This window comes from Acartia tonsa, chromosome 1 (genome assembly GCF_053477335.1).
Source record: "Acartia tonsa isolate MP-2025a chromosome 1, ASM5347733v1, whole genome shotgun sequence".
In the NCBI taxonomy this organism is placed as follows: domain Eukaryota; kingdom Metazoa; phylum Arthropoda; class Copepoda; order Calanoida; family Acartiidae; genus Acartia; species Acartia tonsa.
In genome coordinates, this window is record NC_137260.1 from 21,366,133 (window position 1) to 21,393,160 (window position 27,028).

The 27,028-nt window shown below is 30.0% G+C and overlaps 1 protein-coding gene across 1 annotated transcript in view; it reads left to right on the top strand.

Annotated features, from left to right (window-relative positions):
• LOC145314857 (uncharacterized) overlaps positions 1 to 27,028 on the top strand; it is a 73,966-nt gene that overhangs the window by 10,181 nt on the left and 36,757 nt on the right. Inside the window, exon 4 of the mRNA XM_080154941.1 lies at positions 12,387 to 12,482. Coding sequence (XP_080011067.1) covers positions 12,387 to 12,482 — 96 coding nt within the window. The remainder of the gene's footprint in view (positions 1 to 12,386; positions 12,483 to 27,028) is intronic.

Genomic DNA, 27,028 nt, shown 5'->3' on the forward strand with positions numbered 1-27,028 from the left:
ACACAGACACACAAACACACAAACATATAGACAAACAGACATCCTGTTACTTTAGTATAAGGATGACTGATTTTTTGTTAGTTTATTTTGTTTGAACTTGTACAGGGTAAACATATTTTTTCAGCTTTTTAGCTGCTATTGTAAAGTGTTTTTGGGGTCTTGGTTATTTTAGATTTGTTAACCGGTAAGTTATGATTAGTAAACTAACATTTATTTTTTAAAAATAAACTTTTTTCGTAATTTCGAAAATAATTAACTTACAAAGACACAGGGTTTAAATTTTGCATCATTTTTCTCTTTAAAATGATTTATTTTCCTTGGCCATTCTTCTTTTTTTCTTTTAACATTCTTACCCTGAAGATATAAGTTGGACATTGAACCTGGAAAGTGTAATTAAGTGACATTTTATAGGACCATTCATTTACAATAACACTTACGGAGAGATACAGATATTTTAGGTTAAATTTTATGGTATTATTATTGTATATTTCTAAAACAATGCCTTTTAAATAGATAGAACAAATCTAAACTATATCAACTATTTATTTGTTGTTGCAAGGATGTCCAATAATTTTTTTGAGGGGGGTAAAATTAGGAGTTTCAAAGTTTGAGGGGGTTTAAACTTTTTTTACACCCTTTGACGTCTATGGTTATTAGTTTAATTTTTTGGCATGTATTGTATTTGAAATATAGAAAGCAGTATATACTTTTTTCTAGGGTAATTGATAAAGAATTAAATGTTATTGTTGTGTTATTGTTTTCACAATATCAAATGGTAGCGTTGGGATGAAGGTTTACAGTAAACAAATAATAAAAAAAAAATCTTTTAATCTAAAGCAATAAAAGATACATAATAGATTAAGTTAAATCTTTATAAACCAAAAATAAGAGTTTTTTTTAAGTGTCACATTTTAAAATCCATTATTCAATTACGTATTTGTCGTAAAAAGAAAAGCAACCAATTTTGAGGAGAAAAATTCTTTTTCAATTGTTTCTTTTCATGTCCAAATAATTTATTTTTAATGTAATTAAAGAGGTCTGTGGGAGTAGGGCTAGGTTTGTGTGGACATTCCAAATACCAATACCATGGTAGTTTTCTAAAATCTTTAAAAGAGGAGAAAAGTGCAAAAAATCGTTTTTCCATTGCTTTGTTTTGGATTTGCATATCTTTTTGGTTCACTAGTTTTTCCCCCAAATGCTGTTTTTGAGATCTTGTGCTTCATTGGTGCTGAGTATTAAAAAAATAACAGTGGAAACTTGTAACCAAAAGATGCATCTACATTTCATATTTACAGTAAAACCATCCTAAATGAATAATAAAGCTGCTATTCTGAAAATTCATATTTGCCTATTTTTTTGGTTCGCAGTTTAATAAGAATGTTTTATTTAAACTGGTTGCCGCCCTTCAATTTTTAAAGCAAAAAAGTTGTAAATCACTTGTTATCTTTATGGTGAGCTTTGCATCCCTTCTGGTAAAATGTAAGTTTTTCTGTGAAAAATACCTAATCCTATTGTCTCTGCAAATAGTATTTAGATTGGTTCCTTTAAAAATGAGAAATTAGATGTTACAGATAGTTTACATACTTGAGAAAGCAAGAATTCGTCTGTGATCCTGTTGTTAAAATAAGTAATACTTAGTTGGACAATAAATGACATTGCACCAATGGGATATATTTGCAAAATATAACATTTAAACATGTAGTTCATTTGGACCTGCTTTGTTGGTTATAAAATGTATTATTTTATAATTAAGCCATTATATAATATTTCACAAGTAACATTAAAATTATTATTAAAAATCTGTTGTTGATGTTATTTTTCCTGACTGTAATTAATGTTTTTTTAATATATGGCCCTCTATGGAGAATATTTCATTAAGAGAAAAAAAAGACTTAGTTTTGCATTTTCGAGTCGGAAGGGAAACTGGTAAAATTTGATATATTTACAGAGAAGCGAAAACAAATAAACAACCAATGTGAGCAAAAATTAGAAACACATGGCGGCTTTGACAAACACACAAGTTATGCATTTTGGGAGCTAAAAACTTTTTTAAAATATATAATTTTGTTAGTAGATACTAATATGCTGAACCTAGTAAAAATGGCTGACTCAGATTATGACGTCAGAAAAAAATTAACCAATGAGAGGCCACTATAAATTTTACCATTGGTCAGTTACACTGTGTATACTGGCCTCTCATTGGTTAATTTTTTTCTGACGTCATAATCTGAGTCAGCCACTTTTACTATAGGTTCTCTAAAAGATACAACAATAAATAATCTATATTCTATTAGTTAAGCTTAACTTACATACAAAGTTTGATTTCATTTAATTTTATTTCAAAAAGACTATTTATTGTAAAAATTATTTACAAGTGACTATTGTTTGCGAGTTTGTACTTTCTTCTTTATTTCAAAGCAATAACCTTTTCCCCTCCTCTTTTTAGAATCATATATTTCTCTGTTTTTGTACATTAGTGCACTAACGCCTTAATTGATGATGAAAGCAATCAAAGATTATTACATAAAAATCATAAAATTTGGCCAGGTTTTGCAAAGCGGCTATATTGTATATTTTAATATATGAACCATTGGTTCGAAATGTTGATACATATTGCTGCTATGTCCTACTCATGACTTCAAGCACAGTATTGTATTAGAATGGTTTAATATCTTGCAAACCATTCAAAACAATGAATTCCAAATTATATCTATTGCCTTCAAACGGTGTTTTTTTTATTTTATGGTCATACATGCTAAAGTGTTTCATTCTATTTATTACTGTTTTTCACCCCTTTATAGTAAAAAATCCTTAAATCTCAATAATAGATTTTTCTATACTTGAGTCTTTCATTAAAGCTAAGAGCATGTGGTTAATATTGTTTTATATTAAAGGAAAATTATATATGATATAATTTATGTGTAATTTTGCCAATTTGGAAACAATATTAAAATTTACACATCTAATATTGAAATTGACAATAATGCAATAACTATTCTTTTACTAGTTGCAGAAATGTCTGTACACCGCATTCTGTTAGCCAACTATTTTAATGTGTATTCGTTAAATAATATCAAAAAAAAATTATAGTAGCAGATGCTGTACGTATTGGTGCAAAAAATGGGGACAAATTTCAAATTGTTTTGGCGTGTGACGTCATACCCCCATCTCTTTTCTAGGAGGTTTCTTTCCTCCTTCCCTTCTCTTTCCCCTCACTTGTGACGTAAATAAACAGCCCCGTCAAATCAATTTAAAAATTGTCCCCATTTTTTGCACCAATACGTACAGCATCTCCCTGGTAGCAGCTATCATCTTTGGGCTAGAGCTAGTATCTAGGGAAACTGTATTGGAAGAGGCAGAGAAAGACTAGAAAATTGGCCAATTCTAAGACTAGAAATCTCTCTTAAAAAAAACTTTAAAACATCACAGGACCTTTGTGAGACTTACCCTAACTATAGAACTTAATCGGTTAAGTTGTTATTGAGATCTTAAGCCTCAGATAAAAAAAAAACATTTGGATCATGGAAAGAAAACAAAGTCATTCCTAATTAGGACAGAAGTCACTGGAAATTGATCTAAAGAAGGCTACTTATGTCCTTCATCTAACAAAATCTAACTTAAGGAAGGTGACTTATGTCCTTTGTCTGACAAATTCTTACATTAGGAAGGCTGCTTATGTCCTTCATCTTGCAAAACTTAGCTTTTCTGTCCTTCACATAGCAAAACCTCACAAAACATAGCTTTTCTGTCCTTCACATAGCAAATTCTTGCAAAATATAGCAAATTCTTACAAAACATAGCAAATTCTTGCAAAACATAGCAAATTCTTACAAAACATAGCAAATTCTTGCAAAACATAGCAAATTCTTGCAAAACATAGCAAATTCTTGGAAAACTTAGCTTTTCTGTCCTTCACATAGCTAATTCTTGCAAAACATAGCAAATTCTGGCAAAACATAGCAAATTCTGGCAAAACATAGCAAATTCTTGCAAAACATAGCAAATTCTTGGAAAACTTAGCTTTTTTGTCCTTCAAATAGCTAATTCATGCAAAACATAGCAAATTCTTACAAAACATAGCAAATTCTTGCAAAACATAGCAAATTCTTGCAAAACTTAGCTTTTCTGTCCTTCACATAGCTAATTCTTGCAAAACATAGCAAATTCTTGGAAAACTTAGCTTTTTTGTCCTTCAAATAGCAAATTCTTGCAAAACATAGCAAATTCTTGCAAAACATAGCAAATTCTTACAAAACATAGCAAATTCTTGCAAAACATAGCAAATTCTTGCAAAACATAGCAAATTCTTGCAAAACTTAGCTTTTCTGTCCTTCACATAGCTAATTCTTGCAAAACATAGCAAATTCTTACAAAACATAGCAAATTCTTGCAAAACATAGCAAATTCTTGCAAAACATAGCAAATTCTTGCAAAATATAGCAAATTCTTGGAAAACTTAGCTTTTCTGTCCTTCACATAGCTAATTCTTGCAAAACATAGCAAATTCTTACAAAACATAGCAAATTCTTGCAAAACATTGCAAATTCTTACAAAACATAGCGAATTCTTGCAAAACATAGCAAATTCTTACAAAACATAGCAAATTCTTGCAAAACATAGCAAATTCTTACAAAATATAGCAAATTCTTGGAAAACTTACCTTTTCTGTCCTTCACATAGCTAATTCTTGCAAAACATAGCAAATTCTTACAAAACATAGCAAGTTCTTACAAAACATAGCAAATTCTTACAAAATATAGCAAATTCTTGCAAAACATAGCAAATTCTTGCAGTAAGGGTCCCAAACTCAAAACCGAATTTTCAGCGCGATCTGACCACCGGTTCTTGAGATACAGTGACCTGGTGTCCTTGGTACCAACAGTAAGATTTGGGAAATGGTTCGAATCCTTAGTAAATTTGGCTAAGTCCAAAAATTTTTTGACACTCAGTCAAATTTTTGAAGAAAAATACCCAGGTGACACCAAGCGTACCTACTGAGAGGACACCAGGTCAAAAATATTCTAAGTGGCAAAGAATTTTTGGACTTAACCAAATTTACTAAGGAATAGAACCATTTCCCAAATCTTACCGTCGGTACCAAGGAAACCAGGTCACCGTATCTCAAGAACCAGTAGTCGGATCGCGCTGAAAATTCGTTTTTGAGTTTGGGACCCTTATTGCAAGAATTTGCTATGTTTTGTAAGCATTTGCTATGTTTTGCAAGAATTTGCTATGTTTTGTAAGAATCTGCTATGTTTTGCAAGAATTAGCTATGTGAAGGACAGAAAAGCTAGGTTTTCCAAGAATTTGCTATGTTTTGCAAGAATTTGCTCTGTTTTGCAAGAATTTGCTCTGTTTTGCAAGAATTTGCTCTGTTTTGCAAGAATTTGCTATGTTTTGTAAGAATTTGCTCTGTTTTGCAAGAATTTGCTATGTTTTGTAAGAATTTGCTATGTTTTGCAAAAATTTGCTATGCTTTGTAAGAATTTGCTATGTTTTGCAAGAATTAGCTATGTGAAGGACAGAAAAGCTAAGTTTTCCAAGAACTTGCTATGTTTTGCAAGAATTTGCAATGTGAAGGACAAAAAAGCTAAGTTTTCCAAGAATTTGCTATGTTTTGCAAGAATTTGCTATGTTTTGCAAGAATTTGCTATGTTTTGTAAGAATTTGCTATGTTTTGCAAGAATTTGCTATGTTTTGTAAGAATTTGCTATGTTTTGCAAGAATTTGCTATGTTTTGTAAGAATTTGCTATGTTTTGCAAGAATTTGCTATGTTTTGTAAGAATTTGCTATGTTTTGCAAGAATTAGCTATGTGAAGGACAGAAAAGCTAAGTTTTCCAAGAATTTGCTATGTTTTGTAAGAATTTGCTATGTTTTGCAAGAATTTGCTATGTTTTGTAAGAATTTGCTATGTTTTGCAAGAATTAGCTATGTGAAGGACAGAAAAGCTAAGTTTTCCAATATTTTGCTATGTGATGGACCAAAAACCAATTTTATGCAAGATTTTGCTATGTGAAGGATCAAAAAGCTAGGTTTTGTGAGGTGAAGGGAGGCTACTTATGTCCTCAATCTTGCAAAATCTTTGTTAAGGGAGGCATGTTATGCCCTTCATCTAAGAAATTGTCACTTAAGGAAGGCTACTTATGTCCTTACTAGGAAGGTGACTTCTGTCCTAATTTAGGAATGACTTTGTTTTCTTTCCATGATCCAAACATTTTTCTTATCTTTATATATTTGAGTATATGCTATACAATATTTTCTGAAAATCTTTTTAAGAATTCCTAGTAGAAGGCAATGTTCGTTTAGCTTCCACTTAAAGATTCTGTCCACTTTATGTAGTGTAGGAGCAAAGATAAAAAAATTTGAAATGTGTGTTATTTTATGTTATGGAATAAAAATACATTTTTAAATCAAAGTAGTAGGATATCAAAGCTTTTTTCATATCCACTAACATTAAGACATTTTTGAAATGAGGAATTTCAACATCCCTTAAGTAAAATTTCTGAAAACCTAGATTAGAAGTGCGTTTTAAGGAGGATAAAAGGTTTTTTTATGAGTTTTTGAATAAGGGTGGAAAAGGTCTTATGCTGATAAACAAAAACTTCTCAAATTTATATAAATGTCTTAATATGTATTTTTTTTGAAAGAATTTTTTTTTTTTTCACTGCACCTCTGTATGAGATTGTAAAATATTATTCTGAGCGCAAACACTTGGTAGACTATGCATGGAATACTGGAAAATGGCCACGTGGTAAACACTTTTTTTATGGTAGAAAAATAAATATTTGCATGTAATATGCAAAATGATATCTTTTCCTAATTTATTAGTAGCTTAATTGTAGTGGATAGGTAGCGAGATCTTAAATAACAGGCAAAATACCTTTTTCATTTGTTATCTGCCAATTTTTTTGTACATATTTCATTATATTAATGTGTTTTGGAAACTTTTAGTAAACGGTCATTTAAGTGGAGGGTTGTTATGCAAAGTTTTCGCATACAATTCTTATCTCTTAGAAAAGATTTTTCAAGCTTTTGTTTGTTTATTCAATCTAGATTCCGATCACTTTCAATTCATTTAAATTTTATAATTTCTGTGTTTTAACACATGCACATTAACATGCAACATTAAATGCCCTGCTTAGGTCTAACAACATTTAATTGGACAAATTTAAAAATCTAACCTTTTTGTAATATTTTTCAAGAGCTCTACTTGGTTGATTATTATAAATCTTGTTTCATATAAAATACAATATAGAAACAGAGAAATATTGTTTATCTGCATTTTTCAATTAGGATAGCTCTGTATTCTATCAGTATCCAGCTAATTAGTTTCAATGCAGGGAAAAGGATAAATCATAGGGACTGACAGCCGCTTTATACCTGCTTTTCAACTGTTGCACAACTTTAATTTGATACTACAATTTTTTTTTTCGTCGAGAGTTATATCTCTTATTAAACGTCAACCTTTTCAAAGACGTGTGTATTGAAGGCAAATTCAAAGCTAAAAAATTGCTGCTGCAGCATCTTTCTATTATCTATCTATCTGTAATGTTTGTAAATGTGCATTTGATATTAAATATTTTTAGGTTTATTTTGATAACTTTTAATATTAACAAAGCTTTATGTACAATTAAGTTGAATACATAAAGTGACAATAATAAATTTAATTTGCAAAGCAAAATGATTTGGTTCCTTTTTTAACGAAGCTATTTTGTAAGTATGGTTTGTCCTTATGTTCAATTCAGTAGTCACTGAAAGATATTTTTGTGCTGTCTGTAGTGTATCTTTTGTGTTTCCGATATTAAAAGTCTTATTAGTCTGAAATATTGTTAGCTTGTTGTTTCTGTGCTAATTATGAACAAAGTTAATCTTGTTTTTTTTCTTTAAATTTTATCTTATCAGTTGTGCTTTCTGCCTCTCATCTCATATTCTCTTTTATTTTCAGAAGTCCTTCTTTGAATTGAATTTTGAGGGGAGGGGGGATGCATTGGCCTAATTCTGTTTATGTGTGCAAATTATACAACAGAGATCATTTACATAGTAAAGCATGAGTTTTGAGTAAAAATGACCACTAAAATTATAATTCATGAAGAAATATGGCAAAAACATAGAGACAAGATGGTTTATCTTTAGGTTATATGTCCCTGCAATAAAAATTAAAAGGAAAAAGATGAATAAAAATGCCAATTAATAGCGAATTGATTTTGGATTATTTTGAATAAATAAGCAAGGGTTGGCATGCTTTCTTGTTAACTCTACTGTTTATCTAGTTTTACTACTTTGTTTTCATATCAAAAACACATAAAAGCTTTGCGAACTTATTTCACAATCTAAAGTTAATTTGGGAGTTTATACATCTATTTGTATCTACTGGTTTATCTATTTTATTTGATCATCTATCTATGGATCGAGATATCTATATATTTAAACTGTTTTTAACCTATTTTTGAATGGGGGGTCAAAAATATACTAGGACACCTATAGAATCAGACTGCAGAGCCCAAATTTGAATTAAGTCCCCAATAAAATTTTTTTGGGGGATTTAAAAGTTAATTTTTAGTGTTGCTGTAATCATTTTGACCGAAGCAAAAGCTCTTTTTTTACTTCGGGTAATATTGTGGCTTAAAGAACATTTTTATATAATTCACTTTATATTGATACAATAAAAAAAAATTACTCTGTTCATTGGAAATAATTTTTTTTCCAAAACAATTAATTTCATTGAAAAATCTAACATTTACAATAAAACAAATAATTCTGAAATCTAACCAATAAGAAGTCTTGTTTTATATAATTCTTTACAATTCAAAAAAAGAGTGTTTTCACAAAGTGACGTATTTCCAATGTAGTTAAATATTTTTTATTTAATTAAAATAAAAAGAATGAAAACCATACACATAAAAGATACATACTTTTTAAAATTATTTTAAAAGATAAGTTTGAATAATCTTATTTTATAACACATTTGTATATGTGACAAAAATAAATTTGTTGTATTGCATAAACATTTGTTGTCATTTAACCCTTTACAGCCATTTTTTATGTTTTTAAAATAAGTGAGAGAACACAAACATGTTAATGTTAATTCGTTGATATATTATAAAGAATTAACTTTTTAGTGAATTTTTATAGTAAAATCATAAGGCCTAATTTTACTCTATACCAGAATACAATATTTATGAAGCAAAACACTCTAAAAGCTACGAATTTTACCCAAATAAAAAAAAGACCTTTTGCTTCGGTCAAAATGATCACGGCAACAGTAAAATTAATATTTAAATCCCCCCAAAAAAGTTTATTGGGGACTTAATTCAAATTTAGGCTCTGCAGTCTCATTCTACTGGTGTCATAGTATATTTTTTATATACGTTTTAAAAATAGGTTAAAAACAGTTTAACCCGTGTGCTACAATCCAGCTAGCTATAACCAACAAGCGAATTAATTATTTAACCCTATTTCACCATACTTGCTTAAAACCTGTTTTTTCGAAGATACAATTTTTAGCATTAAAACAGACCCACTATGGTAAATGATCTATTATTACATGGATGTTGCACCAGATTTTCGTGCACCTTTAGAAAAATTTACTGTTAGCTGGATAAAACAACAAAACCCACAATCCACATACTTGACCTTATCCCCTTCCCTCCCACTGGTTAAACGAACCGACTAATAAATGAGTACCATATTAGAAGGGAGGAAGGGGCCATTTGACTGTTTATTATACTGGTCTTATTTTATAATAACGTTTTTTAATTCGTTGGTAAAACAACTTTGGTGATTTTACTGAATTTTGATTGATTGGTTCATAAAGTTGAATGTTTCAAACCGTTTCAACCACTAATTATAATAAACTGAGGTTATTTTGTGTAGCATCATTGGGGGTATACATCAATTTATTTATTTATTTGTCATTGTCTTATATTCCTTTATATCCCTGTTTGTTAGCAACCTAAATTGACGACACATTTTCCCCTGTCAATATATCCACCTTTGCTATGTCCATTGCAATATGGTGAACTACGTGTAAATATTTTATTGGGTGCTTATTGGTTCGATGTTAGATATAATCTAGATACATAATCTATAAATCAGCCAACAGGAAAACAGTTGAGGAATAATCAGGTAATTCTAATGGTTAGAAAATGTACCGATAAAGCTTAGGATAAAGCATTTTATTTAGCTTCGTTAAAAGTGAAACATATGAGAAAACAAATATAAGTCAGATATGCATAGTTTAATTTCTAATGATAACTTTCAGGAAATTATATAGGGGAAAAAATTATCATGTGTATTAATGGAACAAATCCTATATATGTAAAAATAAACAAAAAGGTTTTGTCTGCTTAGAAACTCATTGTTAAGTTTGACGGAATAAGAGGCCAGATGGATCATCTAGATCTACTATATCTATATTTTAAATCTAAAACTTGTAATTGTACTCTCAATTAGGACTGTACAATAGGAAAAAAGAAATAAAAGTACAAATTTAACTTTATTCATATAACAATTGCAGGGGCGTCCAAGCTTTTTTTTGGGGGGGGGGTAAAAAATTTTAGGGGGGGGGTAATTCGTGTTTGGGTGGGGTAAAATGGCGCGCGAAGCGCGCCGAAATTTTTTTTTACCCCCCCCAAAATTTTTACCCCAGGGGTAAAATTTGATTGGAGGGGGTAATTACCCCCCCGAAAGTTTGTTGGGGGGGGTAAATACTCCCTCCAAATCTGTTGGGGGGGGTAATTACCCCCCCCCCAAACTAATTTACCCCGGGGGTAAAATTTTTGGGGGGGGTAATTTAATTATGTAAAAAAAGCACCTACCTAATCTATTAAGTTAATAAGTACTATCTTATAACATAAAGTAGTAAGTAAGGTTTATTTGACTATAGCTTCAGATTTCATTACTTTTAATACTGAGTTCTCGTTTTTAGGAAAGCTTCACATAGATCCCATGATGGTTCCACACTATTATAGGTCAATCCTTTGAGTGGTTTTAGGCTATTTTTCTCCTCCCTTTTTACCCTTTAGAAAACACGAGTTCTTAGATGCTAAGGGCGCCACTACTATTCAAATATATAGTAGTATCTCATTCTTTAGAACATAAAAGTACAATAATTAACTCACTAACCAATGAACCAATATGATTTTACTTTAAAGTGAAGCGTCTTATAGGTCCTGGTAAGTTTTATAACTAGTTTTGAGACACCCTGACATCCTCCCAAAAGAAATCGCCTATAGAAATTCTTTTTCATTATTTAATGAAATATTTGATTTAGTTAGGTATCTATTTTATGGAATCTTCAGTGCTTTACAATTACATCATAGATCCCCGGGATGGTTTTAGCCCTTATAAAGGCCCAAGCAAATAAAACATGATCAAACTATTAAATTTTTTGTTATCATGGTTAAGAACTGTTTTAACTGGTTGGACAGTAAAATTTTTTTTTAAGAACATTCAATTTGGGGGGGGTAAATACCCCCCCCCCAAAAAAATTTTTTACAGAACATTTATTTTGGGGGGGGTAATTACCCCCCCCAAAATCGTTTGGGGGGGGGTAAATACCCCCCCAAAATCGTTGGGGGTGCCTACGGTACCCCCAAGGTAGGGGTAATTTTTTTTTGGGGGGGTGTATTGTTCACAAAATTTTGGGGGTGCCTACGGCACCCCCAAAATCGTTTGGGGGTGCCAAATGGCCCATTACCCCCCCCCCCTTGGACGCCTATGAACAATTGCTTTCTGTTTGGATTTTATATTGAAGTATAGCAATTAGAGCCCATCGAAAAATTTAACCTCTATCCTGTAAGCGACATATAGCGATGTTGGAGGCAAAACTAGGAGAGAAAACTATACAGATCGCCAATAAAGGAGCACAAAAAACGGGCGGAAACCTTTTAGTTGGAGGTCAGAAGTTTCAAAGGTATATATCTTGATTCTGTTAATATATATAGTATGCTTAAAATTTAAAAAAAATTCTTATGGACAGTCCTTTTCATAATATTGTCAATATACATAAAATTATTGTCTGCTACTAAAAGATTGTTTTGATTATTGATGATGCACACAATGCCGCGATTACATATATTTTATCTATGGTGAAATACAAATTTTGCCCCCCAACGACAGCTGAAAAAGGCAATATAATAAAGGTTGCGTTATTTTGCCCCCCAAATCAATTTTCGAATTAATTTGCTTGTTGGTTATACCTTATTCCTGGATTGTTATATTCTTATGTATATAAAGATAACTAATACTTTTTGTAAAAAAAAATTAATATAATTTTTAGAACCTGATGAACTTTATGCTAAATATGAACGAAATAAATTGGTAGATTTTCCAATCCTTGTTGGGTAAAGGGTGCGCGTCTACTTATGAATATAATCTATTTAGGTAAAACTGATGAGAGTGGAAGCATTACCGACCTGAATACAAGATCCTACACACCCTCAACTTTGCCAGTTATACTTAATAACAGTAATAGCAATGGTAAGTTATTTACTATGATTATTAAGGACTCAAAAAATTATTTTTTGTTCTATTTAAAACAATTTGGTATATTATTTGTTATCTAATAATAAAGATGTTTTGGCTATAAATCTTCCAACTTATTCTTATTAATTTGTCAGGGATCTAAATGGATAAGACAATGGCCGATAAAATGTTGTACATCCCCAATGATGCTTCATAAGATTATCACTTCAGAAGATTAAAATTATTCGTTAAAACGTTCAAAAACTCAACATAATTAACCAACAAATCAAATTTACTAAAGTCCCCAAAGTTGATGAGCCAACGAATAAGAAAATGTTATTATAAAACTTTGGGGACTAGTGTAACAAACTCTCTCTCTGGTAATGACGTCATTCAATACAAATGACCAATGATGAACAAATACACAGACTAAATTACCAACGGCAGGCCAGTTTACATATTATTAATTAATGGTAGGCCAGTATGACGTCATTTTATATAGGCACTATAAACAGCTTCAAGTTCAATTATTTTCATGACAATAATCATAAATCTACAATAATGACCTCTCACCTAATGCTCATTCATTATATCTTTGCAATTTTCGATCCTAATAATTCATTTTAAAATAAAATGTCATTTGCAATTTTTGAACAATTAATTAAAAATATTAATAATGTCGGAAAGACCACAATACAAAACTTATTGTTTATACATTGCTTAGTATTTTTTTTTAAAGATAAATTCTAGCTAAATATTATGTTTGATGTATAAACGTTAAATTGACGGTAAGTGAACAAATTTGTATGTCAATGCATCTTTGAAAGTATATTTTATTGTCTAGGTACCTGCCTAAACTGTAAACAATTATCTTTATTCATGACTCTAGATTAAAATCAATTATCAAACTAACTTTAATTTCTTAATCATCAATGTCAAACTAAGTTTAATTGAATTTAATCAGATTGACTCTCACTTTGACAAAATAACACATATATAATTCTTCATTCTGGTTTCAATTTGAAATTTTAGAAAGAAAAAAAAGATTCAGGGAAGAAAATTGTCATGTAAAACATATTATTTAATAGTTAGGTTTACAAAAGTACCAATATTTATTTAAATAAATTTCCTTCAACTTAAAATCTTTAAAACCAAGAAAAATACTCTGTAGTTATGACGGCAAATCTGAATTGTAGAAAATCTAAATGTTTTTATTGTCAATTCCCTTAAAACTGATCAAAAAAGTTTGCAATGCATTTTGAAGAAATGGCTAAGGACGTGAGAAAGTTACATAGGTGTTCAGGATTTCAGGTTTTCAGGATTTATACACGGATAATAAAACGTAATTGGTTTTGGTATATAATATACATCTTTTAAATAGTTGCCAACTAATCATTTCACACATTTTTTTGAGGTAGAATCATTTACTTCTATAAATACATAATATAAAACCTTCCTATAAAACTTATTCTGTCACCTGCAAGGATCCTACCCTTACTCGACCCTTCCTAAACTCACCTTACCAAACCAAACTTGAATAGGCACGAATTAATGTTATTTTTAAAATTTCAACTTTTTACTTTTTAAACTATCTAATCTCACAGGGTTCGCAAATTCTAAACAAAAAGTACAATTAACATGTTGTACACTTATTTATAAAAATCTTGACGGTCAGGTTGAGTTATCTTTTCTCCAATCAAATATTCATGAAGCACCAAGAGGAACTAACAAAAATACACCGTACACATACATACACTCACACACAGACAAAAGGGTGAAAAGTGCTGAAAAGAATAAATCTTAGGTGTATTTGTCCCTCGCATGGTATAAATAATTTTTTTAATATAAATTAGTGAGGGTTTGGGTGTTCTGTGGTTGAAAAAGCACCTAAATGTGTTTACAATCCTAGTAAACATTATAACTTTGACGCAATCCTCATGTGTTTGAATCTTGCATGATTCATTTACATTTAATACACTAAATTTATCTCCTAGCCTTATAAAAACACATACTCATGCTCAAAATCCTCCCTAGAACATAAAGGCCTTCATCTAATTAATCAAAACAGAGAAACATTTAAATTAAACACTTTAAGAATTTGTTTTAATCATGTAGTACTTGAATTAGAAAAAGAAATATTGTTCATTTCTTTGAAGTTTTCTAAATAGGAGAGAAAAAAAGTTTAAAAAAAAAACATCGAAAACAAACCAAACTATATAATAGGAGTTAATCCTTATAATAAAGTAACAGGATTGTCTGTGTGTCTGTTTGTACCGAAGGATCTCGCTAGCCGCTGAACCGATATGGTTCTCCTTTACAGTGTAGCTTCTCATAAGTCATGGGAAGGTTTATAACTATTTTTGGGGAGGGTACCACCACCCTCCCCAGAGAAATCGACAAAAAAATTTTAAAAATTTAAAAATACGCCAACCTGCGGACATTTCTGTAATTAGCTAAAAATATAACTAACACCATCTAGCGGCAAAACGTATATTTTTGGTAAATCGCTGATTTTAAAATAGATTGAAAAGAAACAATTTTACGTGTCCGTAAAGGCCTCTGGGGGCGTAGCCGCAAGTTGTATTATATAGATTGATAAGTATAAGATATAATAAACATGATAATAAGGTGATAATAAAAATAACGTAGGTTTAGTTGAAATTATTTCTTTTTTAGTATTTTAAACTTTAAAAAAATAACAACTTTAAACAGAGCTTTTCTATAATTGAAAACTTCTCTTTGAAAGGAGTGTGTATTTAGAGATAAACTTTGTAAATTGAATCTAAAATATATATTTGGAATATGGAAAATGTTTACCAAACATCCTGAGCTAAAGTAATAGGCTAATTTATCACACACAATAAAAAAGATATATACAAAGAATCTTAAATTAATAAAGCTTTTAAAATTAAAATGAGAAATGCTTGAAAGAGAAAATAAAAAATTGAAATGTACAGACAGATCATTGGACAAAATTATCCTGAGTTCCTAACTACAGAAAACATCAAATTAAAACTGTTTATTTTAAAGACCTTGTTCCTAACAAAAAACTAACTAAAATAATGTTTGTAAGTTTTTTTTTAAATTCAACTATTCTATAATTTCCTGAGAAAATGTAAAGAAAATATTGATAACATGAGAAATATGGAATGCCTCAAAAATTTCAGGGCTTGGGGAGTGAAACGTGAGAATAAATAAAAATAAACTTTATTATATCACTCTAATTCAACCAATTACGCGATAAGATTCGCCCTAAATATGTAATTATCAAGAAGCAATTTTTGACATTTTACATGTTGCATCCATGATATTTCTCAAAACTTTGAATTTAATATTTGTTTTTGTACAAATATGCTTTCAGGTTTTGCATGTTTATTTGAATATTTCAAATTTGTACAAATTCAACAAAATATGGAAAACAAAATGATAATAATTTTAATCGAAAATTAACAAAACTTTATTAGCAAGTAGTGTAGCTATATATTTCTGTCTATCTTAATAATATTTGATCTGAAACGTCGTTCGAAAGGGTCTCTGATTACATTATAATTAGTGGCTGCGTCCCTAGTATCTAGGGAAACTGTTTTGGATTGGGGGAGAACAGAGCTAGAAAAATAGCTTTAAACCATCCAAGGACCGAAATCCGAAAATATAATAGTCTAAAGTCATCACGAAACCTATGTATAGCTTATCTAAGATAGAGAACCTAATCAGTTCAGTAGTTATTGGGATCCTAAGCTTCTGGAAAAAAACTCTATACTTCATATAATACGATATCCTCCATATTAATTTGACATGCTTTCCTTCCTGTTTTCATGGATTTTTGTTCATTTATGTTAAAATACAGTTTTTTCAAAAATATTTTTCCAATAGGATCTTAAAATTATGTGTCGCTCGACAATATAGCGATAAAAGAACTTTGTTAAATTCTATTAGTTATACCTAATTCTAATAATGACATCAAAATAGCCGTTTTATACATGAATTTCTAATAATAAAATGTTATTTATTCGGCTGCTATTAGTGATAGAAAGCTGAAGTATCTTTTCAATTCAATTTGTCAAACTGTATATGTTACTGTTATGCATAGAAATAAAATATCTGTTATGAAAATATGCTTTATATAGTGCTGCGTTGCCAATGTTTGTTGTCATCCTTGTTGCCAAAGCTAAGTTTTAATAATGCAGGGCTGTCTTTAAATAAGTGTGTACTTATTGTCTTCGAACAGGCTAATAAAGTCTCATTAACAAACAGACAAATGTAATCTTAGTATATAACTACTTATCTGGAGTTCCAGAATAATCTATACTTCTTAGGAAAGCATAATTTACTCTTTAACAAGGATGACAAAATCCATAAAAGCGAAGCACTGAAACGGTAGGACAAACGGACATTAACACTTGTATAGTGTCAGAACTGAATAATCAGAAATGTATAAGAGTCAAAGCAAAATTGTAAGTAAGTTTGTTGAAAAACTGCTTAATACAGGATACTGTTTATGGATATACTTACATTTTAGGACTTTATTATAGAGTTGCTTTGCTTATAACATTATACTTTGTTGTCCCAGGAATCACTATACCAAAATTCAGATCAATCGGATGATTAGATCACATACAAATTTGTTGTTAAAAAAGTAAACAAATCAACATGTTTAAAATAGACGTACGGACATTTTGGAAATGATTATAGAGTTGCTACGCTTTCTAAATCGTACCTAACTACTAAAGGAATCACCATGCAAAGTTTGAACAATAGGACAATTCTAACATGCCTAAATTAACGAAATTCGTACAGAAGTAGCTTAGCAACAACAAGATCAAAATGTCATGAAAAATATGGGAAATGTACATACATTGAGATAGTTAAATGATGCAATCTATTTTGTTTGGTGATTATAATATGACATATTGACAGACGGACAGATGGACGAAGAAAGAAGAAAATGTTGTACACTTGTGGCTCTAATAGAAATTGGAATTAATATTAATAAAACATTTATGTGCATTTTCTTTTTAAATTAAGACCAAAATATTATTTTATACCTATTCATCTCATTACTTTAGGTCTTTTAATATTTTTATTCTAGCAGAAAATCCCCTAGAGGCCCCTATGGGCTCATGAGTAAGGTGAAAGTCAACCCTTCTCCACTTTCAAATTTCGGTTCAGAGGTTAGCGAGATACTCCGGTACAGACACAGATAGATCCTGTTACTTTTATATAAGGATTAAAGAATTGTATGATCATTATGAAAGTTTTTGGTTGAATTTATGCTTTATCTTATTTAAAGCAAATTTGTGAGAGCAGGGTAGATGAGTATATATACTTAATCACATATTATTATGTAGAGGTGAATACACTATAAAGGGTTCTGTCAGAACATAAGAGGTTGGTGTTTTTACATAAGAGCTAAAATTATGGAAGATGGCTTTAAGTATTATGGAGCTTTGATAACATTCTTCATACTTGTTTTCTACTGCTATCTTTTCAGATGGGTCACACATCCAAAAAAAATGCCAAGTTAATATTGTAACAGGGGCAACATAATGTAGAGTTAGTATTTTTGGTGAAGTTTTAAATAAGGATAGTTTTATCAAAGGGTTGGTATATTGTTTATTAACAATTACTTGTTTTCAAAATTAAAAGAGATTTATTTAAATATTAGGAATTTAATTTGTATTTTTGAATGTACGCTTAGGGTTATCAAACTTTATAATACATTTAGACAAAGTTGAGACCTGTGTCTATAAGTTTCGGCTTCTTTCAGTATTTTGTTCATCATTTATTTTATTTTATAAAGTACTAGTGGCTTCGCCCCTAGCCTCTAGGGGCTTTGCCCCAAGAGGTATAATTACATCTTCTATTACTTACCCAGCAGAACGGATCACAAATTTTCGCACCTACCCAGCAGGAAAACATTTTGCGATTAAATTCGCAAAATTCGTAAAATTCGTAAAATTCGTAAATTTCGTAAAATTCGTAAAATTCGTAAAATTCGTAAAATTCATAAAATTCGTAAAATTTGTAAAAAAAAAAATTTAAAAAAAAAAAAAAAAAATGGGGGGGGGATTATTTTGTTTTTGGGGTGGTTGGGGGTGTCCCACCCCCCAAGAAAATAGCTTAAAACCACCGCAGGACCAATAGGTATATACCCTGAAGAGTAGAATCCAATCGGTTCAGTGGTTACCGACAGACGGACAGACATCGTTCTACTTTGTATTATAGATAGTCCCTCAAAACAAAGTGGTTTGCCACACACAAAACCCCCTCTCCTTATTTTAAACTTTCCAAAATACCTTAAACACATTCTGTGCCATCATTTCTAAAGGTACACATTCCATGCGGGACTCTCCTAACCCTTACCTAACTATAAATAACTTAAATAAGCACACAAATTTAGGTGGTTTTTTTTTAAAAACTCGTTTTGGGTTCACTTTCGGTTTAATTGAATAAGTAGGTCGGAGGTAATGAAAATAGCTTAAAACTTACCCAATACATTTATAAAGTTTTCCTTAAAAGTAAAAACAATTTCAGAGATCTTTAGCTTCAGATCCTTCTTTATGTGTGTGTCGAAAGCGTTGGTAAAGTCAAACTGTCATAAATTGATACAAAAAGACTAGTGAAATGATAAGAGTTTTGATTAAAATCCTTATTAAATACTAACCCTAACATTAAAATAAGATAAACTAGATGCAGTGCATCATCCAGACAGATATACAGACATTATGGATTCAAAATGAGTAGATTTATTATTTATAAATTTCAAGAAGAAAGGGGGTCAATAGATTGTAGATTATGCTGGTACCAAAAGTTGAAAAACATGCTTTCTCGTTCGTTTGTTTAAAAAACTTTAAGTACTTTTATTCATTCTTGATTTGTTAATTCGACTATGAATGTCAAAACCTATATTAGCATATGATTTAAAAGTCTGTTTGTCGAATGTCTTCGCTTTTGTGGTTGTTTTGATTCTTGTATTTTTATTTTTCCGTTTTTATATAATCACATTTAGAAGATAACATCTATTTATTTGAGTGAATAAAGTTAGTAAAATTCATTGAGATATACTCGACTGAAAGATATATTGATTACAGACGTCTAAAAATACAGATTAAAGTGGGGGGGGGGGGGGGGTAGGGTCTATTGAAATAAATGAAGGGATTTAAATTGATAAGATCCTTTGAAGTGATTAGTTTATTCCCCCCCCCCCATAAATAGGGTTGCTCAGTAAAAATTTGTAATGTAACATAAATTAGAAATATTGATATCATAACAGTATTTTATTTGGCGAAAAAATTAGAGTATAGATAGACACTTTAGAATAAGTTTCTCTTTTTGATTTGAATTATGTTTGAAGTATAAGAAAAAATATCCTTTTACATATATTTGAACTATACTTTCATATATTTATAACAATATAACGCTATTTACATAAGTACATAATTAGTATAGTCCCTATCATATATCTAAACAGCACAGCACTAAATTCAAGGTTAGATGTTAGACTTAAAATTCTTAGCGAATTAGACTAAATAATAAAGCATGAATAACAACTTTTAAAACCAGATTATCCAATTAAAAATAGTTTACAGGCACCGACCACATTTATTGTATTTAAAGGACACTTACAAATCATTTTATAAATGTACAAATTTGATTTGTATTTATTTACGTATGTTGTAGACCTATAATAAATTTTAAATATTGTGTTTATGTTTGTATGGGTATTAATAATTTATTGAAATGTTTTGTGTAGAATGGAAATACCCCAAAAATATTCCTATAGATTGCAATATGTGTTTTCTTTTAATTTAAGAAGGTTAAGTATACATAATTATTTAACAATCATATCAAGTAAATCTCATTAAACCAATTCCACGCTACTAAAAATCACGTTGTATAAGTTATAGTACAATTAACGTGAATATATAATGTCCATTTGTTTTCATAATTTTGTTTCACTTTTGCAATTAAAGGTTGAAATTAATTATTAAAATATAGTGTGCCTTAACATCCGCACTATTTTTATGGAGAAAGATTCATTGTTTCACAGAAATTACAGTATTAAGTTATCCAATTCCTAATAAAAATGGAAAAAAATATTATATTTTTCTATTTTTAACCCTTTCTTACATTATGGCTATTAAAATAGTAGTATTGGCCCATGTGTTAATTAATCATATGTATGACCTCAGCTGTGTAAGGGGAATATTTACAGTCATTCATGTGGTCTGAAAAAGGCAAGGTGTAAAATTGTGATTTTACCCAACTTGAAAAAATGCTTAGAAAAGTGATAAAAATACATAATAGTGAATTGTTAATACAATAAACATAATCATAACTAGATGCTTTTTATGCGTATAGATTCGATTTTTTTATACAGTGAATACTTTTTTAGTTATATCTAATCAAACACAAATTTTCACAAAAATAGCCATTAATGGAGAACACACTTTTTCCCTTACCACTTTATTAGCCACTTATGTAAATACTGCTAGTGAATTTTCAGTAATTGATAATGCATTTTTATTCTGTTTTCACTTTTTTCAAAAAAATCCAAGACCTGTGAATTGGCAATTGCCTCTAATATATGTATAAAGCTTAAAAAAACATATTCATGTAATAAAAAGTATGATTTTTAAAAAAAGTTTGCCTAAAAAAAATTAAGTTTTTTTCTGATTTGACCAACTTTTTTCAAATGGGAAAAAACCGGTCAAAAAATTGTCTGATCTGCATGCGTCTAGTACTGTTAGAAAGCTTATGACCTAAGCTTTCCATTCATAGTTTAAAATATTGATAAAAATTATTTTAAGGGGGTGAAGCATCCCCCCAAAGTCAAATGACCAGAGTGGGGTAATTTCGGTCTATGCCACCCACCTCTCTTTAAACCGATTTTTGACCAACTTCTAGTTGCAAGATCTTAATGGGACCAAGACAGGCATCAACCTCAATGCCATAAGTGTAATTAGCAACAAAAATATTCTGTAAAAAAGTTATTAGAAGTATGTTTTTTTAAGAAGAAGAAAAAAATTTACCGGAATTCCCCCTATTAAGCATTTACATAAGTGGCTATTTTTTTGGCTAAAAAGTGATACCAAGAAGCATAGTTCTCCATATCGGCTATTAAAGTAGCCAGCTGGTTCTGGTTCCCTGGTTGAGGTAGGATTTTTAAAACCATTTTTGAAATGCTTATGCCTTGTATGTTAAGGTCCTAAAATATGCACAATGTATCTCAAAGCACAAAAAACTATGTAAGAAGGGGTTAATTATGATATTTTAAGATTATGATTTGATAATATGGTTTTGCCGTTTTTTTCAAAGGGCATTATTTGCGGAAGTGGTGTTTCACCTTGAATTGTACCAGGAAGTTTTATAACTTATGAGAAAGGAAAGGTCATTGTAATTATTAATTATCAAATCAATAAATTATTAGAAAAAAATGTAGACGGATTTTGCATTTTTAAACACATTCTTCAATGTATAAATACAGCGGTTTGCGAGATCTTTTGATACAGACACACACACAGACAGAATACCTTAAGCTTTTTATCACAATTTTCAAGTTTAAACCATCTTATTCAGTGAAATATTTACAGTACCTTAAATGATATTGTTGCATGAAAAATTTTGGGGGACACACACCATTTTATCAACATTTGACATAATTAATATTTAAATCAGCAGTTTAAAAAATATATAACATACTGAAAAATTCTTTCATAATATATTTCTTCTTCATTTAAAAGTTTAATACTAGTAAAAGTAGAAGAATATAAAGTTTATTTAAGTTTTGGGAAATATTTCAAGAAGTTTTGTAAAGGTTTAGCTTAATACTGAATATAATAATTAAAATCCTATTGTTTCATTACAAAAAAAACTCATCTTAAAGAACATTTTAAAGCAAATTTGCAACATCTGTAAATTTATAGGGTAGGACTGATTATTTTATCTTGGACGGCTTAATGCGGAAAAATTATATGTAGATTTAATTCTTTTCTATTAAACTGTGGCAGATGTATTATTTTTTGAAGTCATAGAACTTGTTTGAAAAATAGACACAAAAAAAACATACCTATTTTGTTTGGTTTTTCTTACTACGAAAAGGCTTTCGTTGAATTGAGAATATTAAAAAAAATGTTTTTCTACTTGATAAACATACCTATTGTAAATTGTTTTAATTTGTATGTTTTAACCTGAAATATTCCAAATTATGTACTTGTATTGAAACAAGTAATATGTATGTACATGAATATATCAAATTTGGTAAGTCCTAACTAAAGTTATTTGATGGAATTTCAAAGTTTAGGTAATTCCAAATACATGTACAATAAGATATATAAGTTTTCCGGAATTTTAATGTTAGGGGGAGATTTGAAATCTGCATCAAATTTTAAAGATTTTTTATAAAATTCGTTTTTTGTATAATTTTAATGCATTTGGAAATGCATTTTAAGTTAATTAATTTTGACCAATAGGATAGGTGGATTTTAAACTACCTGCGCTCTAATTGGTTGAATGATGTACGCCATCCAATCAGAGCGCAGATTTTTTAAATCCACCAATCACAGATGCCAAAATTAATTAACTTATTTTGCATTTCCGCTTTTAGATAAAGAATTATAGAAAAAACGAATTTTATAAAAAATCCTCAAAATTTGATGCAGATTTCAAATCTCCCCCTAACCTTAAAATTCCGGAAAACTTATATATCTTAATGTACAACATTGTATGTAGTAAAGGTAGGGAAACAGGGAAAGATAAATGGACAGAAATAAAAATGTTTACCTGAAAAATTATTCTGTCGCAGTTTGTTTTACCTAATATTGCATTTTATGTCCGGTAGTCCATTAAAAAAAATACTTGACATACTATTTTATAGGGTGGGAAGATGTCCAAAGAGGACATTACAAAAAAATAATCTTTTTGAGCCATTCAAACGTAGCTGGACAAAGTGTCTCAAAAATCAGCCACGTGACATCATAAAAATGAGGTAAATGAGAGGAGAAGTTGGAATTAAAACCCCTAAAAAGAGGTGGATAATCCCTCATTTTTATGACGTCCCAAGGCTGATTTTTCTAGTCCAGGTACTTTTACTATTTTGAAATAGCTCATTATATGACATTTCTTTGTATTTTCTGTTTGTCTTCAATTGTATATAAAATTATCGGCCTTTGCACATCACCCAACCCCCCCCCCCCAAAAAAAAAAAAAAATTGAGTCATCGTTTCCCTTCGATAATTAAAAGCGTTCATTGACCAATCACTATATCCATGATACATATGGAGTATTACCCACAGTAATTACATATTATATTACTAATTATAAATTTCAACAAGCTCTGTCTCCAGATTTGTTATACATCTTTATAATACTCATTTGCTTTAGATAGACTATTTAGATTCTATAATTTCAATCTGAAGGGTGTGCCAAAAAAGTCTATATTTTCAAAATTCAAATTGCGTGGCTTGTGTTAATAGTAAAAATAAAGTTATGCTGCCCATAGTGTCGGAGGTACGTAGTAAAATGTTCCAACTGACTTGAAACTTGACTTGCGCATCTACGCATTTTTTTCTGCACACCCTTTATCTACAAGCTATGTCTTATACTGCAGTTTGCCAGAGATGTTTATTACTACAGACTGACACAAGCTCAAAAGATACTGTATGGTAAATTGGATAACAATAGAATTAAAATTAAGGATATTTCTTAAAGGTCTGTTCATTCATTCTGATTTTTAATACATTGTCTAATTTTGTCCATTTTCACTCACAAAATCTTTTTTTCCAATTTGTATGTGCCAAAAATATTATGTGCATAATAATATTTCCTAATATAACAAGCTGTCTCAACGTAGCTATGATCTATCTTCCTCATATAGAGTAGTAATTGTATACATAATTTAAAAGTCTGTCTAGATCTCGCTAAACGACTAAATACTCAATTTCAGAGGTGATTTCTCTTGGAAGGGTATTCTCCCCTAAAGTATCTCTCTTTCCATTTTTGCACAGAAATTAGGTTAATTTTTGACTAGAAGCATTTAAGGGGACCTTAAAGTGGGGAGAGGAAGCCGACCCCTTGTAACACCTTCAAATTTAGTTTTGAAATAAAAAAAAATTAAAGGGGTCATTTGTTTCTAGATGAGATTTCTCTTGAACGGTTACCCTTCCCCAATACCCAATACAATTCCCCTTTTATTTTTACCATATGTTAGAAACATGCGAAAATAATAATTCATATTAATATCATTATTATTCAGAATTTAATTTCCTATCCGTGTTCTTTTATCCCTCTTTATATAAATTTATTTGGGATGTGGCCATAAGTTGTGGATTAGAATTGATGTGGGTTGCGGTGGCCAGTAGCCTGGTTCAATGTGAACATAAGTTGTAATATAGAATTAATGTGGGTTGTGGTGGCCAGTACCCTGGTCCAGTATTACATAATATATACATATGTTGTGGATTAGAATTGATGTGGGTTGCGGTGGCCAGTAGCCTGGTTCAATGTGAACATAAGTTGTAATATAGAATTAATGTGGGTTGTGGTGGCCAGTACCCTGGTCCAGTATTACATAATGTAGACATAAGTTATGGATTAGAATTGATGTGGGTTGTGGTTGCAATTAGCCTGGTACTATATATATAATAATATTTATATAATATTATTAATCTATTAAATGCAAATCGTTCCAGCTATTGACCTTGTATAAATACACTACATGGTTAGGCTAGTTATCAATAAGACATAGTTTTAACCCAGGCTTTGTTTTAATGATTCAGACACAAATAGTTACAGGCTTATGGCTTTGTATTGATACACATATATACACTTTTGCAAGTTAAATATAGTCCTGGCTATGTCTATATATTGGTGCATACATTCTGAGAATAATCCTACTATTTACAATTTTCATAAGATACAATTTGGTCCAGGCTAATGCCCATGTATTGATACATTCAAAGATTAGGCCTTAATACTCTTAAGTTTCATAAGACACATAAAAATATACTGCATACTGGGACGTGTTTCGTGTGCAAAGGATAGTTCAATGGAAAAAAATAAAATTCCATGCTATTCATGAAGAGATAAGTTCTTACACTGGAGATGTTAATCCTTATAAAAAAGTAAATTCATCTTTGTCTGGGTGTGTGTGTGTCTGTCTTTCTGTACCGAAGGATTCCGTTGAACCGATATGGTTTTTCTTTACAAAGTAGCTAGTAGGGCCGCTAGTAGAAAATAATGATAACTTAACCAAACTAACTTCCTTTTTTTTAAATTGGATGTATTTCTAAAAGACATTCCCATAAATTTATTATTCATAGGTGGATATCATGATAATTCAGTCCTTTTTGTTGTTTACCTGTAAAAAACTTCGACAAAAATTACAGACAACGAATTTAAATTCATGGAAAATATTTATAATTGTTCAGTCAATGTCAATCAATTATTTATACAAAGGTTTAACCTAAACTTATGTATTTTTAAATTGACTAGAAATTTTAAAATAAATTATTTATATTTATGCATGCCTCTAGGCATAAAGGATAAGGAACGGAGGAAATTTTGGGTTGTTTATTTCACTAGTCCCCAAAGTTTTATGATAACGTTCTCTGATTTGTGGAACGTTTGGGGACTTTTGTTGAATTTTAATTGGTTGCTTTATTAAATTGAGTAACCAAGCGTTTCAACCAAATATAATCTACAGAATCGGAAATTTTTTAGGTTTTGACATTCCCACTTTTCCCCTCATCTTTCTCATATTTATGACGTCATGTGGCTGATTTTTGAGACACTATGTCCCACTACAGAAAAAGTCTACGTTAACCTCGTAAATATTTTCAAGTAAAGTTTTAAAAGCTATTGATCCATCTCAACCCAAGACTACTTTATCAAACTAACATCTTTGTACAGGCCATATATATATTTCAATAACTAAGGTTATCATTCTCAATCGTCCTGTAAAGGAAAAAAACACAAATCAGTAAATAATACATACAAAAAGTCTATTTTTGAAAAATCTGAATAAGATATTTAACGTTTCTTTTTTTCTTTTTGATTTAATGAATTGTAGAGATGCATCGCATCTTTATGTAATTAAAAATGCTGTTAAAATTAAATTTTCATAATTTATATTAATAAAAACACATACCTATAAACTTTTTTGACATTTTAAACATATTTACACTCCCGCTACATATCTATTTATGGTCTAACAGCAGACCAATACAAAACAAACAAAAAAAAACAGCTGAAAGAAAGGGTTGAAGATTTTCAATGGGCGTAGCAAGAGGGGTTTATAGTGTGGTTGTTATTTTCATTATTTTTAAAACATTGCAACTGCATTTTACATTCTAATACTCGACGCTCGTTTTCAAGTAAAAAACACTCAAAGTTAAATAAAATTTTTTTTAAAATATTGATATTCTAAAGCAAAATAGTTTACACAAATATGGATAAAAATATTACAAAAAAAAATAAGAAAATTGAAACATAACTCCTATCATATCTGAAAGTATTTTTTTAGCTATACATTTATTCCTGTAACATACCATATCATTAAGAGG